The following is a 19,727-nucleotide window of genomic DNA, read 5'->3' as shown; positions in this document are numbered from 1 at the left end:
AAATAAAATAAAATAAAATAAAATAAAATAAAATAAAATAAAATAAACTGTGTCTACCTACAAGTGAAAATAAAATAAAAATACTTTCAGTACAAACTAGTGACAGAGTAAGTGAAGAAAACATAGAACTGTGGAGTTTAGACTAGCATACTGAATGATATTTGTATACAATATAATTCTGTCTCAAATTCAGATGAATGCATTTACAGTTTTTCTTTTTTTCTTTTAGTTTTTTTTTTTTTTCCCCTTCAAGTCAGGGTTTCTCTGTGTAGCCCTAGCTATCCTGGAATTCTCTTTGTAGACTAGGCTGGCCTCCCAAGTGCTGGGATTAAGATGTGTACCATCGCACCTGGCTAGATTTATTTTCTATGTATTGAGTGTTTTGCTTGCATGTATGTTTGTATGTGCCATGTGCATGCCTGTTGTCCTTGTAAGTCAGAAGAGGGTTTCAGGTGCTCTGGAACTGGAGTTATGCATGGTGGTGGATCACCATGTGTATTCTGGGAATCAAACACAGGTCCTGTACAAGAGTAATGAGTGCTGTTAATCACTGTAATAGTTCTCTAGCCCCATGTGCATTTAAAATAATCGTTTTATTTTTAGGTGTATGAGTGTTTTGACTGAATATATGCTTGTGCACTACATGTGTGCCAGGTACTTTTTAAGGCTAGGAGAGGGTGTCAGATGCCTTAGAACTAGAGTTACAGACAGTTATGAGTCCACTATATGGGTTCTGAGATTTGAACTAGGGTCCTCTGGAAGAAGAACAGCTAGTAGTGCTCCTAACCACTGAGCTATGTCTCCAGTCATCTGCCTGCATTCTTTTTTTTTTTTTTTTTTTTTCCTGAGGCAGGGTCTTATTATGTAACTCTTGCGATCAAGGAACTTACTGTGTAGTTCAGGCTGGCCTTGAACTCCTGCCTGCCTCTGCCTTCCAAGTGCTAGGGTTAAAGGCATTTATCTCCACTATGCCCTGCTTTCTTTTCTCTTTTTTTAAAGAGAATTTTTTTTTAATAAAAAAATTAAAGTGACTGGAAGATAGCATAGTCATTAAAGAGTTAAGGACCCGCTTTCAATCCCTAGATCCTGTTTGTAAACAAAGCCAGGTTTGGTGGCCTACTCAAGTAATCTCAGTGGTGGGAAGGCAGAGACAGGGATCACTGGGAATCACTGGTCAGCTTGCCTACTCTAATTGTTGAGTAGACTTCCTCTCAAAATCAAAACAAGTAGAAAAAAAACCTATCTTGGATAGCATCTGAGGTGTCAATAGCCAAGGTGTCATTTGCACCACCCCCGGCATATATACACATACGTGTCTGTTCATATATCCAAAGAATTGAAATATACTTGGAAACAATGTCAACACTTTATTAATACTGTCACAGAAATTGATATGGTTAAAACAAAATAGTTGACACTATTTCTAGGTTTCTCAGATGCTGTCAAGTGGTTAGGTTTGTGACTTTTCCCTGTTTATGTTGCTCCAAAGCCATAGAGACATGCTTTAAATCTATGATTGTATTGGAGATTAGTGGTCCTAATGATATTTGTAATTTTACTTTTTATTATATTATATGCTTTAGCCATTTTCCTAAAGTAGATGCAACTTTTTAAGTAATCATAGGTCTTAAAGTGAAAGCACTTAGTTTTCATTATATGCGATATAGGTTATAAGTATTTTTATTTAACATGTTTGGTGCTTATATTTGTAGGAGTCTGTATTCTCAACAGTGGCTAAAAGCATTGTGGAGTCTTGCATGAGCGGTTACAATGGGACCATCTTTGCCTAGTAAGTTGTTCACTATCTCTATAGAAAAGTATGAAAGTCCTTATATTAGTTTCTATTTGTTGCTGGTTTAATAAATCACCCAAACTTAGTGGCATAAATAACAGGTTTATTTTGCAGTTCTCTAAAGTCAGGTTCAGCATGCGTCTCACTGGGCTAAGCTTGTGCTGTTCCTGGAGCTCCATCCTTTCTGGAAGCTGTGTGGGAAAATATTTCCTTCCTTTCCTAGCTTCTAGAGACCACTCGTCTTCCTTGGCTCAGAGCCCCTTTCTCTGTTTTCAAGCTAACAGTGCAGTAACCCAATGCTATATTTTGTTTCTACCTTTTTCCATTTTTGATCTTTGAGGTTTCTCTGCCGCTTTGACATATTCTGTCCTTTGTCTTTTGAGCATTTCCTTGTTTTATCAAGCTACATGACAATCAAGTTCTTATATTTTGTCTCCTAGTTCTAGAATCATTAAAACCCTGGTTCCTTCTATTGGAAAATAGTAATGAGCAGCCAAGGGCTGGGTGCTTAGATATATTTATTACTATTGGAGATTGACTGTTTGGAGACGTTTATGGCAGGAAATGTATATATGTACCCTTGTTGTATATGCAATCTTTGTGTCTGCTGAGAGACCTGGAAGTGTTTCTGGATCATCCACTCATGTTGATATTATGCTAACCTTGCGTTTATTCTAGTCTTTCTTGCTTGTTTAGTTATCTTTGCTGTCGGCGATAAACTTTTTACTTGAACTGTCTATTATCCACTAACTTAGTCAACTCCAGTATACATGTAAAGCAGTTTCAGAATTAAAGTGTATCACTGTGAGAAAAATATTAACTGTTAAGTATTTATATACAATTCCTTTTTTATGTGCCTTTTCTTATCATGAAAACTAGTCTGCAGGGATAAAGCTTTCAGACCATTCCAGCTCAGCAGGTCTCTGGCCCCTGTTCTGAAGTACATAGTGTCCTCAGCATGGTGCCTACCTCTAGGGGGCAATCAAGGGCAACAGCAATAAGATGGATATTTTGGGAATCTCTTGGACAGCACTGGCCAACAACTCAAAAGAGAGATTCACTTGTCTGTTATTGGGTATATTGTTGGGTCTTTGGCCCAGATGAGTTTATTAAAATTTTATGTGTATATTATTCATATATATATGCGTGTGTGTGTGTGTATATACACACATACATATGTCATGTGTATATATATATGTGCATACATATATGTATATATACATATATATGTGTATGTGTGTGTGTGCATTACATGCCTTTTAAAAGTAATTAATAGTATGATTCCTGATGACTTTCAGACATCCTTATCATTTTACTTTGTTTCCTCCTTTCTTATTTACTTCCATTCCCCTCCCCCAAAAGCCCACCCTTTCCCATTTTTCTGATCACACCACTTTACCCTGCTATTCCCCTTTCTCTGGCTCCCTAACTCCCCTATCCTGACAATGGGCCTGTTTTATTTTCCTGATTTCTGCAGGGTATGTATTAACATCTGAAAGTTTGGAGCTAGGACTCTTTAAATGGTTTCTTTTATGAGATAAGATAGAAAACTGTTCTATTATGTGTTCCCAAAGCAGCAAGAATTTTTTCCATAGATTATTTTGAATGGTGAAATTCAAAATGATTTTGAAATTGCCACAGGTTATCTGCATATCTTCAGAGCTGTTTTCTTTGGAGACTCTGTAGACTGGCTTGCTTGCTTACTTATTTATCTGTTTTCTTGTTCATTGATTGATTGATTGATTGAAGGTATCTCACTGTGCATCTCTGGGTATCCTGGAACTTTCGTGTAGACCAAGATAAACTCACAGAACTATGCTTGCCTCTGCCTCCTGAGGACTGGAATTAAAGACACACACCGCTATCTGCAGCTTTGTAGGAATATCTAATCTAAGGCACATTCATTAATATATTAATAGATGAACTCAGATTTCTTTTTATGTTTATAGAACTTGGAGATAAATGAGTAATTTATTAGTTGGGTGGTCATACAGATCTCAGAGATCTGCCTGTTTCTGCCTTATGCTGGGATTAAAGGCATTTTCCACCATGTGAAGCCCTTAAACTTATTTTAAAGCAAAGACATTTTAATACTTTTCAAGGCAGAGAATTTCAAAATTACTACATTATTTAATGAAAGTTAGAAACAGAAGTCTAATTGATTCTGGTTGAGTAAATTATGTTTTAAGATTCTGTATCTACAGGCGGTGGTGGTGCACGCCTTTAATCCCAGCACTTGGGAGGCAGAGGCAGGCGGATTTCTGAGTTCGAGACCAGCCTGGTGTTCAGTGTGAGTTCCAGCACAGCCAGGGCCGTACAGAGAAACCCTGTCTTGAAAAACAAAAAACAAAGATTCTGATTCTATAAAATACTGTTGTAGCTATTTATAAAAAATGAGGCAGCACACACCTTTAGCCCCAGCACTCAGGAGGAAGAGGGAGGTGGATAATCTACAAAAAATGAATTCCAGGACAGCCAGGGCCATTACACAGAGAAACCCTGTCTCAGAAAACCAAAAAGCCCAAAAAAGGCAGGCATCTGCTTACTGACTGACTGATATCTGAGGTGCAGTTAAGGGAGAGGAAGGCTGCAGAGCAGTCTGGAGCGGTTCCTGCCATTACATTCTAGCAGACCATATTAAATTAGAAGGCTAGTCTCAATTTTATGGTGAAAATAACACTAAATTTTCTTTTTTCAGTGGTCAGACTGGTTCTGGGAAGACATTTACTATGATGGGTAAGTAAAGGCCAGTGTTTGCTTATCTAAAAGCACTTTGTATGGTGACCACTTGGAACATGTTTTAGGGGAGACATTATTTCTTTGTGTGATGTTGCCCATGTTTCTACCAGCGTGTGAGGTCCTAGACAGTCTGTTTGTTAATCCTTATTATATCTATGTTCCTAGGTCAATGCTTGGCACAGGCTAGGTAGAGACTGGGTGTTAGACACAGTTTTCCAATGTGTGTGTGTGCGAGTACGTGTGCGTGCGTGTGCGTGTGTGTGGTCCAGATTCCTGGTTTATGGCTCCTGCTCTATCCCCCAAAGCAGCTGATGATTGCTGTACTTGTTAGGTTTTCTTACTTTGAAATGTCTACAAATGAAATTTTACAAAAAAAAAAAAAAAGTTATGTAAAGTTATTTTCCTAACTACTCTGCCTGCTTCCCTCCTTTCTTTCTTTTTTTGGAGGGGGTTTGTAGGGATTGGGAGAGATAGGATCTCACTGTGTAGTCCTAGCTGTCCTTGCTATATAGACTGGTCTACCTTGAAGTCACATTCACACACCTCTACTTCCTCTGGAGTGCTGAGATTAATGGTATACAGCACTTTGTCTAGCTCCTTCTTTCTTGCCTTTCTGTGTGATTCCTTTCTCAAGGACACCACTCACTCCACCTCCCTGTTCAAGAACTCATGTAGCCCAGGATGATGTCACACTTTCTTTATAGCCAAGGGTGAGGTTGAATTTCATCTTCCTCTCTCCTGTTCTCAAGTTCAAGGTTTACAGGTGTATCCTCTACACACAGGTTTTTTTGTTTTGTTTTTTTGGTTTTTTTTTTTTTTTTTTGTTTTTTTTTTTTTGAGACAGGGTTTCTCTGTGTATCTCTGGCTGTCCTAGAACTCACTCTGTTAACTAGGCTGGCTTTGAGCTGAGAGATCTACCTGTCTCTGCCTCCCAAGTGCTGGGATTGAAGGCTTGTGCTATTACAGCCTGACTTAGCTTTTATCTTTAAAATACCATTTACAGGAGTATTCACAGACTTCTGAGTGCAGTGCCACAAGGCCTCTACAGGATGACTGTAAGGTTTTCATTACTTCCCTGTACCTTCCTTGTGCACATCAGTCTTCTGTTAGTTCCTTTGTTCTCTGGGGCATACTTCACTAACATTTCTATGCCTTCTATATCATTTTGTTGGTTTATTTCAGAGTGGGTTACAGTGTACCCCAGGTTGACCTTGAACTTTCGGCAGTCCTTTTGACTTCGTTGCTTGTGTCCAGGTATTCCCAGTGCATTGCATATCACCACTCCCAGCTACACCTTATCTTTTCCTTTTTGTAACAGGGTCTCACTGTGTTGCCCTAGCTGGCCTCAGACTTGCAGTGATTCATCTGCCTGTCTCTGCTGAGTGCTGGGATTAAAGGTGCTTCTACCACACCACCTCCCACCGTGCTCTATTCTCAAAAACAACAAACTGAAAATCGAAACAGCAGAAGACCAATAAAACAAAACAATAACAACAACAAAGCCCAATCAAAAGAAGTCCGCAAAAACCCACGAAGTACATTTTATGTTAGCCAGCTATTCCTGGGCATAAGGCCTGCCCTGGAGTGTGGTAGATATACCCAGTGACATTCCACGGAGAAAACTGTTTGCAAATAGCTTCTTGGTTAGGGATAGGACTCCATGTCCTCTTCTTCCTTCTCGTTGCTGGGACCCTGTTGGGCTTGAACCCACCTGGACCTTTTCTACCTATAAATACTGTTATAGTCATCTGTAGGAAAAACAAACTTTTATCTAGTGTAACTAGTCAGCTCATTGTTTACTCAGAAATTATAGGTAGGTGGGGAGCTTTGCAGAGGGTGCTTGTTGGCCGCTGGTGTAGCTCTTTGCATTTGACATCAGTGAGTACAGCAGCAGCCAGGTGTGGAGAGGACTAGAAGGAGGTGTCCACACAGCTGTTGCAGTAGGATCCTTAGCTCTGTAAGAGAACAGCTTCTGTGTAATCTTAGGAGGTTGGGATTCCTTAGTCCTTGGCAGAAGCTGGTGTTGCAGCTTCCAAGTAGGCCTACATACTGGGATTCTTCAGGTCTTCTCAGATAACACACAAGACTTCATAAGGTGTGAGAATTTCTTCCCATCAGCTATATGTCCCCTGAGGCAATTAATTCATTTCTCAGATCCTGTAGGTTTAAGGCTTAGTCTCCAAGGCAGACTGCCTTTCCCACTGCAGGTACTAATTGTCAGCCTCAGTTTGTGGCCCATGTTGCAAAGCAAACAGCTATGGACTGGGTTCCCACAACCCTGTCCTTAGAGTTGATTAATTTGCTATAAATCAGAGGGGGTCCTGACCTCTTTGGGGTCACATCAGATATTTACAATTTGTAACAACAAAATTACAGTCATGAAGTAGCAACAAAATAATTTTATGGTTGAGGTTACCACAACATGAGGAATTGAATTAAAGGGTCTGAGCATTAGGAAGATTGAGAACCATTGATATGGAGGTTCACAGGACTCAGGGAAACTTGTTTACCATAAGGGCTTCTCCTGAAAGATTACAAATAAACAGTATGTGATAGTATCACTCGATCACTGAAAAAATGCCTGAGAACAGGTTAACGCGGAAGGAGTTGTTTTGGCCTCTGGTTTCAGTCTATGGGTGGCCAGCTCCGTTGGATGGTGAGACAAAAACATTGTACAGAATGCTTGTGCTGGTGTCTTCTCCCCATTTCCTCCATCTGCTGGGCCCAGCCAGAAAGACCATGCCACCAACATCCAGGGTACCTTCTCTTATGTAGTTAATTATCCTGGCAGTTTCCTTGGAGACAAACCTAAAGTGTGCTTTGCTTCCTCTATCCAAGCTGCCACAACTGTCACACAGCCAGATAAAGAGATAATAGAGGCAGGGTTACTGAAGAGAGGAGCTTCTGTCTGTGTAGATGCGATCTGTCACTCTCCTATGACATGAGTGTGTTCTTGTTCACCTCATGGAAACACCCACGAGTTGTAGTCAGCTATCCACAAGCTCCCATAGCCCAGTCTTTTTTTTTTTAACCTTTATTTTTATGTGTGTGTGGGTTTGTGCACATTTGTTTAGGTGCTTACAGGTGTCAGAGGAGGGCCCTCTGAGACTACAGGTGGTTGTGGGCCACCTGATATGAGTGCCAAGAGCTCTGGTCCTCAGGAAAAATAATGTCTTAGTTAGGGTTACTATTGCTAATATCATAACCAAAGGTATGTTGGGGAAGGTAAGAGTTTATTTTGCTTACATTTTCACATTACTATTCATTATCAAAGGAAGTCAAGACAGGAACTCAAACAGAGCAGAAATCTGGAGGGAGGAGCTGATGCAGAAGCCATGGAGGGGTGCTGCTTGCTGGCTTGCTCAACAGCCTTTCTTGTAGAACACTGGACCACCCTCTTAGGGGACTGACTACCCACAGTGGGCTGAACCTTTCCAAGCTAATCACTAAGAAAATGCCCTACAGACTTGCCTGATCTTTTGGAGGCATTTTTTTCAATCGAAGTTCTCCCTCTCAGGTGGCCCTAGCTTGTGTCAAGTTGATATAAAATCTCGTTACACAAACAGCAGGTACTCTTTAACTGCTGACCCAATTTTTTTGCTGAGGTATGTGTGGGGAGTGTGAAGCTTATTTTGGGAATGAATGTAAAGCAGACTCTTGGTGATCAACTTTACCTTCAGTGTCTTTTCTCTCCTTGAGGTTGGGACCTCAGATCCCTGAGCATGTGGCTAGTTCTGCTGGCATCCTAATCTTGTCATTATTTAAGGACTTTGTAATCATGGCTTCATTAGCATCATGCGGTAGTCTTTCTCCTTTTTTGCACTGAACTGCTCTGGAGCTGCTTCAGGAATCAGGGACACAGGCAAACATTCTTGAGGAAAGGAAACTCTTAGCACCCTACTCAGGAAATAGCAAATGATACAGAACTTGTGAGCAAGGAACTGTGAAGATACATCAGGATGTAAATATCATATCACAAGCTTGAAATAGTATTCGTAACAATTCTTACATACTTTTCCTTTCCTACTTGCAACAACATAGAGAAGCCGCTCTGCATTGCTCTGTCTGCTAGGAATCCATTACTCTATGCTTCTTAATACTTTGGCGTTTACCGTCCAACTGAAAAAGTCGTAGGAAATCCTAACTTTTAGTACTTACTGTGTGTCTGATGTACAATTATACGTGCTTTATTTGCAGACTTTCAATTCTTCCCAACAACTCTCTAGTTATTGATGTTATTATTCCCATTTTGTAGTTGAAAATTCTGAAGCTTATGACGCAAATAGTGTGGGTCTGTGGCTTAGAGAACAGATCAGTCACTGTCTTATTTCTCTTGTTATGAAGAGACATGACCAAGGCAGTTTATAAAATAAAGAGCTAATTAGGGCTTACAGTTTTAGAGGGTTAGTCTGTGACTGTCATGGCAGGAGCATGACAACAGGCAGACAAGCACAGTGCTAGAGCAGAGGGAGCTAACTGGGAATGGTGTGGGGTTCTGAAACTTCAAAGCCCATCCTCACTACCACACCTCCTCTGACGAGGCCACATCCAATCCTTTCAAACAGTTCCACCAACTGCAGACCAAGCATTCAAACATGCGAGCCCATGAAGGACCAGTCTCATTCAAACCATCACAGTCTATGAAGACAAAAGTACAAAAACAGAGTGCAGTTATGTCAGTACCTGACAGTAGAGAAATGTTAAGCTTAGCATGGGGATAGATTTCTCTGTCAGGTCACTCCTGTTTTTAGAATTGGGTTGGTGGATACTGTAGGCTTTCCCTTCAGTCTCACTGACAGACAGTTTTATTATTGTGTCTTTCACAATAATAAATGTAACTTACTTGAAACAGAACTAGGAAGTTGATTATGCCATATATTATTTTATTCCTGTATATACTGCCTTTTAATATTGCCATTTTGAAGGATTCTCAGAATAAAAGGTTTTTGTTTTATTCTTTTTTTCCTCTCAGGACCATCAGACTCTGATAATTTTTCTCATAATCTGAGAGGAGTGATTCCACGAAGTTTTGAATATTTGTTTTCCTTAATTGATCGTGAAAAAGAAAAGGTAAAGCTTACTGTAAAAACAGAATGTTGGGGAAGGAGAGCTGGTGAGATTGCTCAGCTGTAAAGCGCATTGGCTGTCCCTGCAGAGGACCTGCATTCAGTTCCCATCGTTGGGGGGTGGGGGCTGGGGGCTGGAGAGATTGCTCATTTGTAAAGAGCATTGGGTATTCCTGCAGAGGACCTGCATTCAGTTCCCATTGTTGGGGGGTGGGGGCTGGAGAGATTGCTCATTTGTAAAGAGCATTGGGTATTCCTGCAGAGGACCTGCATTCAGTTCCTAGAGCACTCACATAGCAAATCAGCTCACAACTGTCTGTAACTCCCATCCCAGGGTATCTGATATCCTCTTCTAACCTCTCTGGACACTAGACATGCACATGGTACACAGGCATACATGCAGGCAAAACTCCATACACATAAATTTAAAATGAAAACATCAATAGGCCTGGGGTTTGAATCTCCAGCAGTGCAAACTGTGTGTTGGTACACACCTGTAGTTCATTACAATGAAGGTGGGGGTAGGAGGGTCAGAATTTCAAGGTCATTAGAAGAGTCATCCTGGTCTATCTAGAGAGTTCAAGGCTAGCCTGATTGCTAGCCTACAGAAGAAAGTGGAAGCTTCTGGGGCTCTCCAAGATTTTTATGAGAGAAAGTATATAGAAAAATCTCAACCAAGGAAAATAGAGTGTGGTGATTTAAATGAGAAAATGTACCCCATAGTCTTAGGCATTTACACTCTTGGTCCCCACTTGGTTGCACTTTTCAGGAAGGCTTTGGAGACTTGGCCTTGTTGGAAGGAGTATGTCACTGGAGGTGAGCACTGTAGAAAGTCTCAACACCATTTCAAGTTTACTCTCTCTTCTTCCTGCTTGTGTTTTGAGATTTGAGCCCTCAGTTTCTGGTCTTAGCATCTTGTTCCTTTTCCTTAGCAGCTGCTTCCTTTCTGTTATGGCCTGTAGCCACCAGTGGCCACGGACGAACTGTGTTCACCTGAAAGGAGGGCTGGAAGTGAAAAAGAGACGGAGGGGTGAAGGAAGCATGAAGCCAAGACAAAGTTCTCTGATCAAGGCTCAAAGTCAGCACTTGTATATATAGGAAAAGCCCATAGAAGCCGTCATTTGTTTCAGCCGGATTATGTCGTAAGGCAAGCTCAGCAGGCAGTCTAGTCTTCTAAGTTCCTGTAGGAAGTTGTACATGCAGCCAGGGCGGATAACTCCACCTAGGTCCTGTTTTAGCTAGGTCTGTAGTGGTAAACGAGGTCTTTTTCTGCCTGCTTAAGGCTGGGGAAGGTCACAATGGCCTCTAACCCTATGGAATCATAAGCCCAAATAAATCCTTCTATAAGTTGTCTTGGTTGTGGGTTTTATCAGAGCCACAGTACAGTAACTGATACATAGAGATACACTGAAAGTCCCGTCCTCTAGCTGTTCCCATGCTTAAAGCTGTCCATAAGTCCTCATGATGGACATTAATGATGGACCCATCCTTGTCTGCTTGCAGAACTTGCTTGCACCTCATTGTCATCTTGTTCCATGTGAGTTATGACTCCATCTTCTAAGGACACCATCTTTTCCCTCTCTTTGGTTCCTAGGTTGAACCATTCTCAGGATTGTATTTGTTTACCTTGGCAGAGTCTAGACTTAAGAACCTTTAATTTTAATTTTTTCAAACCCTATTTTTAATGATGGTTCTTAAATGCTTTAACTTGCCTTGTAGCCCACAATCTACCAGAGGTAGTGGAAAAGAAAGGATATGGGGAAAGTGGACCTGTTTAGAAAGGTTCTTTGGATCAACTCTTGTCTGTATTGTCTGGAAATTGGCAGTTCAGTTCATAGATTAGCAGCGTCAGCTCAATCCACTCACAAACACTTCAGGGATATCAGCAGTCCAATTTGGTAGAGTTGGGATAGCAAGCAGGAGTCAGCAGCAGTGGCGCTACCTAGCAGAGACAGCCAGGCCTCCGTCTCGAGGGACCAGGACGAACAGGAATGCCAAGAGAAGTTTTGGGTTGTGCCTCTCTCAGCAAAGATCTGCGAAGATGGAGACCCACAGCCATTGCACAGTTAACTGAATAAGCAAGTCTAGCTCAGCCTCCATCGCTGTATGTCTGAATATCATGTCTCCTCCACGGATCTTGCCTCAGAACGTGTATCTGTGTCAGCTGATGTCACTCTGCCAGTTAGCTGGAGTCCTGGAGAGTGGCGAGAGACTGCAGCACTCCACAAGGTTTTTGGTGTGTTTCTCTCTATGGAGTCCTGAGAAACTGAGCTCAACTACGAAGTGTAAGGCAGACCAGTGCATGTGTGTTGTTAGCGAGGAGTCCTTCATCACATGTCCTTTCACGTGCTTGCTTCAGCAGATCATCCTGCGTCTGCTTTAGCTAAACATTCTTTCAGCTGTGTCCACTTCAGGAAAACTCTCTTTCCTGTGTTTGCCCAGCAAAACACCACCCAGCACCACTGAGTCTCCAAAGGGTCTTTAAGCGTCCACTTCACAGACCCTCGCTCCTGTGTGCTTTACATACTTGCGTATCGAGGGAACTGGCATATAGCATCAGCTTACCAGTTACTCCTTTGCAGAAACATGCCTGACATTGCAGTTAGACTTAGTGTATGACAGTAAAATCATTCAGCTTAGCCCCATGTATTTTTATGGCTAAATTTTTTTGAGTGGGATGATGATGGTACATACCATTAATCCCATGTGAAAGACAGAGGCAGGTGGAGCTCTAAGTTCAAGGCCACCGTCATCTATAGAGAGTGCCAGGACTACACAGAGAAACCCTGTCTTGAAAAATCAAAAAAATTTTTCTTGATGAATATTGGGATTTTTTGTCAGTTTTTTGTCTGTCAGTGTTCTATGGGCATATCTGGCACCCAAGGAGGGCAGAATAGCATGCGAGACCCCCTAGGCCTGGAGTTACAGATGTTTGTGACTCTCTGTGTCTACTGAGACCCTAACGGGGATCCTCTGAAAAAGCAGTCAAGTGTTCTTAGCTACTAAGTTCTCTCTCCAGCCCCCGGGGAGGGTTAAGAAAAAAAAGTAAGGTTTTCTTTATTTTAAATATATGAGTGTTTTACCTGTATGTAAGTACATTGTATGTACAGTGCTTGTGGACACCAGAGGAGGGCAACGGACCTGGACCTGGTGTTGTTAGTTCCTAAGAGGATGCTGAAAATCCAGCCCAAAACTTCTATAAGAGTTGCAAGTGCTTTTACCCACTGAGCTATCTCCAGCCCCAAATTTATAGTTTTTTAGGATGAATTGTTTTCAGTCTTTTAAAGAACATGAATCTTACTTCAGGTAAAACTGTCTGGACCGATGATGCGGTTCAGTGGTTATAGATGCTTGCCGCCAAGCCTGCTGAGCTGATTTTGGTCCCTGGCACCCAGGTGGCAGACGGTGATAGCTGACTCCCAGAGTCGTCCTCAGCTCTACACGTATGTCTCATGTATGAGTGTGTCTGTACATACAAACACATGTGTCTCATCTCATGTATGAGTGTGTCTGTACATACAAACACAATAAATAAAGGTTAAAACCAAAACTTTATGAGGAAGTACGATAGAGAGAACAGTGGAAACTTATTTGAATCGCTCTGTCCCCGTTGTCGTGAGCAGGCTCTTTGGTACCTCTCCAAAGACTGGACTTCTGGGCTGCAGTGATGATACTTAAAAATTAAATCATGTCTTAGAATTAGTTTTCCTGATTATTTTCACTGGCTTTTCAATGTTTTACATTACATGAAAGGACAGTAGGAAAGTGTACCTGAAGTAGCTCATGGAAGATGAATGACTAAGTGTGGTTTTTTTTTACAGGCTGGCGCTGGGAAGAGTTTCCTTTGTAAGTGCTCCTTTATTGAGGTCTACAATGAGCAGATATATGACCTGCTGGACTCAGCATCAGTTGGACTGTATTTAAGAGAACACATAAAGAAGGGGGTCTTCGTGGTCGGTGCAGTGGAACACGTGGTAACCTCAGCTGCTGAAGCCTACCAGGTACCCTGGCATGAGATGCGGTTGATGTTTCGGCCATAAGCGTGCCGTGAAAGTATCCTCATCTCAGAGTCATGATTGAGATGGTAAAAAGGCATGGCATAAACTTCTTGAGAACTGAAGAAAAAAGAATGTGGCAATATTTTCTAGATTTCTCCTTAGTTAAACTGCAATTTTGGGCTAGACTTGGGGATTACATACCTGTGCTCCCAGCACTTGGGAGGATGAGGCAGGAAGAATTGTGAGTTTGAGACTACCCTTGGCTACACGGTAAAAGTCTGTCTCACAAAGGGGGGGACTACTCTAGGCTGCTTGATTTTGCAGTGCTTTGATTGTAGCATATAGTTTTGTTTACACTGCTCTGTGTCCCCTGCTGGTCACACATATGCACCCGCCCAGGAGCTATCTCAGACACACATGCATTAGCTCAATTTTGAACTGGCTTATCGGCTCTGTGGCTGGGCTCTTCTAAGCCTTCTGAGGCTAGCTTACCCGTATCTTCACTCCTAGCTCAATGCCCATTAAATCGCATCTCCCCCAATTTACTTGCCTGGTTACCTTCTGTGAAGCCCATTGGTCTGTGCTTTTGGGCCACTTTCCCTTCCCACTTACAGTTTGGAAGATAGCCCCTGTGTTCCAAGTTTGTCCTGTCTCTCTCCCCCAACTATCTTGATTCTCTTCCTCTCCCTAGCCTGCTGGAATCTAGAAGTCCCGCCTCTTTCTTTCTGCTATACCATTGGCCACTGGCATCTTTATTGATAGATTGAAAACTAATTGGGGCGAGGACCTTTAGAATCGATAAACACAGATACCTGATCAAAGTATCGAAACCACCCTCCTACATTTAATGGTATTTATTGTAATAACACAATCTGAAAGACATTCTGAGGAAGGTAACTCGTCAGCATCTGTTGCTCTGTGAGCTTCCTTTACAAGGAACCCACAGATCTGCCTGGCTCTGCCTCTGCCTCCCGAGGGCTGGGTTTAAAGGCATGTACTACCATGCTTAGCGTTTCACTACGTTCTTAAAGATTAAGATTGACCTGTAATTTCCATTTGTTCTGTTCTCCTTCTCTTATTTACCTGTTTCTGGGACTATGTTTAGAATGAAATCCATGTAGGCATTATGGTAGAACTCATCCCTCTTTTTCTTTGTACTTTGTTATAATCTGGAAGAAGATTTATGTGTGCACGCTAGGAATAAAACCCAGGCCCTCACTCCCAGTCAGAAGCATTCCAGCATGAGTCACTCCTCTCCCCAAGACTTAACCACAAGATCCTTTAATAAGCTATGCAAGCATTTCATTTCTTAGTCAAGTCAATGTTGATAGACTATATCTTCTTAGCAACTTTCCATTTTTTTATTTTTCAAGTATTTTAGCATGTAGTTATTCTTAAATGTCTAATTTTTAACGTTAGCATGTAAAATATTAGGTGCCATACTGGTTTTTTTTTAAAGTTAAGTATTCAAATATTAATTAATTGTTCAAAATAAGTGTTAGTTAACTGTTCAAAGAGTTAAGTAAGCAATTGTGGTTCTGTTGTTTTTGGAATTTGTCCTATGTTTGAGAGACATTTTTAAAGCTATGTAAATATATAATTAACCTCATATTAAATATACTTATTTTAATAGTATGAAAAGGAAGCATAAAGTACTGTTTTGTTTTGTTTTGTTTTTTTGTTTTTTTTTTTGTTTTTGGAGACAGGGTTTCTCTTTGTAGTTCTGGCTGTCTTGGAACTCACTCTGTAGACCAGGCTGGCCTCGAACTCAGAAATCCGCCTGTCTCTGCCTCCCAAGTGCTGGGATTAAAGGCGTGCGCCACCACCGCCCGGCTAAAGTACTGTTAAAGAACTATAAATAATTTAAGTAATATCAGTTTTATGGGGAACTAGGTCAATGGTATGGTTTTTGCCTAGTAGTCAAAGGCCTCTGTTCAGTCTACAACACTGGCACGTCATTTCAGTTTTATAATATTTGATTAATAGTGTTTTAATATCTAGCGTTGTAGACTTTGAAGTACTCTACTGGGCTCTCTGTTACCCTTACACTTACTGTGTGTTCTCCAAGTTGTGTTTCTCAGTCATCAGCATCACCTTCAGGCCTGTTAGGAATCTTAGCTGAGGCTAAGGGGGCAGTGCACTCACTGTGAGGAAGAGGCAGGTGGGTCTGTGAGTTGTGGGCCAAACTGGTCTAAAAGAGTTGTCAGCTAGTAAGGGCTCCCTACATACAGAGTCCTTGTCACAAGCCACCACTACCCTTCCCCCTCCCAAAAGACCCCACAACTTTGCTTAAGGCTTGACATTCCCAGCACCTGCTCAAAGTAATGCCTCATTTCAATCCTCACTTGATGTTGAATCACAATATAAATTTCAAGATGGGGAATATATACTTATATATTGAACTAGATATTCTACCACGTAAGGTCAATACTCAAATGCTGTTTCCAAGACAAGGGTTTCTCTGTAGCTTTGGGTATCCTAGAACTTACAGGTCAGGCCCTGTACTCACAGAGATTTGCTTGCTACTGCCTCTGCCTCCCAGTGCTAGGATTGAAGGCTGGACCATTGTACCTTGCTTTCACATGCTCATTTTTAAATACAGAGCAGAACTTTTTTTACAGCACACCTTGTAAAGAGTAGACTCAGAGTTTGAACTCTGACTTGCTTAACTAAAAGCCTGTGGTGTAAACCTTGATACATTCTCTTGTCTGAATGGGAAGGAAAAAAAAATCTTTGCAAGGAGAGAGCTATAAAAACATTAGAGTAAAGGTGACTTGAGGTTTCTTTTTGGTTTAGAATTTTTATTTTCTAAGCTAAAGAATGGGATTCATATCTATAATCACAGGACTTGGGAGGTGGAAGCAGCAGGATCAAAGCCAGCTTGAGTTATGTAGTGAGTTCCAGGTCAGCCTGGCATACTCTGTCTCTTACTGTGACATGAAGAAGGAAAGAAGATAATTCTTTGATATTATCCTTCATAGATCTACCAATTTTGGTGTCTAAATATATACTTCTTAGAAGTTGTGATTACATAAATTCTCACAAAGCTAGATAACAATGGAAAGGCCCCTGTTCTATATGGAAATTATTCTGTTGTCAAGGTGGATAATTACCCATGTGGTGGGTTTTTTTGTTGTTGTTTGTTTTGTTTTTGTTTTTTTTTGCTTTTGCTTTTGGTTTTTTGAGATAGGGTTTCTCTGTGTAGCACTGGCTGTCCTGGAACTCACTCTGTAGACCAGGCTAGCCTCGAACTCTCGAACTCAGAAATCTGCCTGCCTCTGCCTCCCAAGTGCTGGGATTAAAGGCATGCGCCACCACCGCCCGGCTACCCATGTGTTATTGTTTTGTATTATTTTATGTTTTGAATTTGCCTTTAGGTGCACCTTTCGTGGCTTCTTGTAACCGTTTCCTTTTCCCAAGGTCTTGTCTAGAGGCTGGAGGAACAGGCGTGTAGCATCGACATCTATGAACAGAGAGTCCTCTAGGTCTCATGCAGTCTTTACAATCACAGTAGAATCAATGGAGAAAAGCAATGAGACTGTGAACATTCGGACCTCCTTACTCAACCTGGTGGACTTGGCAGGATCTGAGAGGCAAAGAGACACCCATGCAGAAGGGATGAGGTTGAAGGTAGGAATGAAATTCTTACTTAGTGTGAATTTTTACTGAAAAGTCACTGCTGCACCAAGCACAGTGAAGACCTTAGAAGAAGTAAGAATTGTTCCTACTGAGAAGGAACAAAGGTTTTATGAGCTTATGGCAGTAAACATAAGTGGGATAGGAGTCTCTCCCCGTCAGCAGCAAGAGTGGCTACTTTTGTCCATGCGGGAACAAAGAAAGGGTGGTGTGGAGTGGACGGTTGGGGGGATGTCTTCAGTAGTAGTTGTCTCATAGAAACCAGGGTTTGGTTCTGGAGAGAGGAACAGAGAACACCTGCCCAGCGGAGTGATCTCTTAAGGTTTGTTAGGTCTTGTCGAGTAACTATGCATTGTATATTTCAGTGTGCATCAGTACATTGATCAGTTCTAGATCACGAAAGCCAAAGTCATTTAGGACCAGGAGTGCCAGGCCACGTTTGTACTCAGCTTTCTATACCCTAGAAAGCATTTAAAGGTTTGGAGCAAATGTGTGGCTTCCTGCAGAGGGCCATATTATAAACAGATCTATTAAGCTAAGACTGCCAGAATCAGAGGGGAGAAGCTAGCAAGAAAGGAGAGCAGTCATGTGAATCCTTGAAGCGGGAAGGCACATATCCTGAGCTGTTAGCAGTGGGAAAGACATGCATTGTGATGCGTATTGTCAGTATGTATCTAAGTGTTGACATTAAGATAGGTACAAGTTATGGAGTTGAGGAATGTGACCTAAGAGACGTGAATCAGATGTGGAAGAGAGATTTGAGCCTGCTGAGCTTACAGTCAGCAAAAGGCTCATGCTTCTGTCAAGAAAGGAGCATTCTTATACAGGTTCTCCTTGACTTCTAGTGGTGTTACCGCCAAAGAAATCTGGTTAAGCTGAAGTATCCTAAATCAGAAGTGCATTCAAAATATCTAATCTGCTAAACATTCCAGTCAGTAATGTCTCCCGCTTTCTGGAGCTCCAGCTTGCTGCTGCTGAGCAGTAGTGAGAGAGAATGTAATGCTGCATTTGGTTTGATGGAAGAAGCAGAGTTCAGATCTCAAGTCTAGTTTGTAGTGTACGTGGACTTTTACAGCACTCTGCAGTTAGAGTTATACTCTACATGAAGCAGGAAGTGGGATACTCGAGCATGCTATGCTGTTCTAGCGTAGAAGTTGTCTTTTACTTTGCCTTTCCTTTGCTTTTCCATCCTAGATTGTTGCCTTGCTACCTAAGTTATGCTCAGAACACCAAACAGTAACATTGCACCTGTTTTTGCTTTCCCCTAATTCCTTAGGAGGCAGGTAATATAAACCGATCACTGAGTTGCCTGGGCCAAGTCATCACTGCCCTCGTTGATGTGGGTAATGGAAAACAGAGGCATGTCTGCTACCGAGACTCCAAACTTACCTTCTTACTTCGGGTAAAGCTAATCACTGGTTCCTGCCACCTTTGCATTATGGTTATTGGGACTGATGATGGAAGAGTTTCTCAGTCTTTATTATTTTCTGAAAAAGATCTTAGGGTTTACGTCTAAAACCATACACCATTGATGTCATTGAACAGGACTCCCTTGGCGGCAACGCCAAGACAGCTATAATTGCAAATGTTCACCCAGGATCCAGGTGCTTTGGGGAAACGCTGTCAACACTTAATTTTGCTCAAAGAGCCAAGCTGATTAAAAACAAGGTAAAACACATCTCTAGCATTGCATCTTATACTTACTCACCTATTTATTTGTTTGCTTATGTGTGTATGTATGTATATGTGTTAGGGCTATATATCACAGGGTAATCATAAAGTTGGTAAACATCCTGCCCCAGCCTCCTGATATTGGGACTAAAGGCATGCACCACCATACCTTGTTCATTTTTTGCAGCCTTATGCATGTAATTTGAAGCTCTAGGTTTGTCTTGTGGTTGTTATGTTTTGTTGTTTGTTTTTAAGGCAGTTTTCTGTTTGTTGTTGGCTGGGAGAGTACAAGCCTAAGCTACACAAGCAGTCGGAGTCTTGAGCATCACATCAGGGTGCATTCCGTGTGCCTGCCAGGAACCCGTATGTCATGTATATGCAAGCAAAGAATAATGCTATGAGAGTCACTTGATTATAATGAAATTTGTCTCCGTATAGTCCTCATTTTACTTTATATACAAGTTGTCCCTTTAATAGTGCTGTATACCTCGAGTCAGGAAGCTTTTCTTGTAAAGTACTAGTTGATAAACTACTTAATGCTTCTTGTACCGTGTGGTCCATTTCAACTACTCAGGTCTGCCTTTGCAGTAAGAAAGCAGTCATAGACCGTGTATAATCAATAACGTCTGCTGTGCCCATGGTTAGCATTCTGTCTCAGCTCCATCCCACGGTTACCTGGCAACAGCCAGGTATGCCTGACTCACTATAAAAGGGGCTGCTTGTCACCTCTACTCTCTTGCATTCTTGCTTTTGATCCTTCCTCCTCTCTCCCCATTCACTCCCCCATGTGATCATGGCTGGCCTCCACTCTTCTCTCTCCTCCCC

The 19,727-nt window shown here is 41.6% G+C and overlaps 1 protein-coding gene across 1 annotated transcript in view; it reads left to right on the top strand.

Moving 5' to 3' along the window:
- Window positions 1-19,727, top strand: part of Kif15 (kinesin family member 15) — a 72,681-nt gene that overhangs the window by 16,139 nt on the left and 36,815 nt on the right. The window contains exons 4-10 of the mRNA XM_028767326.1: window positions 1,713-1,789; window positions 4,491-4,528; window positions 9,504-9,601; window positions 13,419-13,598; window positions 17,016-17,225; window positions 18,508-18,633; window positions 18,777-18,899. Coding sequence (XP_028623159.1) covers window positions 1,713-1,789; window positions 4,491-4,528; window positions 9,504-9,601; window positions 13,419-13,598; window positions 17,016-17,225; window positions 18,508-18,633; window positions 18,777-18,899 — 852 coding nt within the window. The remainder of the gene's footprint in view (window positions 1-1,712; window positions 1,790-4,490; window positions 4,529-9,503; window positions 9,602-13,418; window positions 13,599-17,015; window positions 17,226-18,507; window positions 18,634-18,776; window positions 18,900-19,727) is intronic.

Source organism: Grammomys surdaster, unplaced genomic scaffold (assembly GCF_004785775.1).
Source record: "Grammomys surdaster isolate TR1022 unplaced genomic scaffold, NIH_TR_1.0 172, whole genome shotgun sequence".
NCBI classification, from domain to species: Eukaryota; Metazoa; Chordata; class Mammalia; order Rodentia; family Muridae; genus Grammomys; species Grammomys surdaster.
The sequence above is the reverse complement of the archived record's forward strand: the minus strand, read 5'-3'. Positions and strand labels throughout refer to the sequence as shown.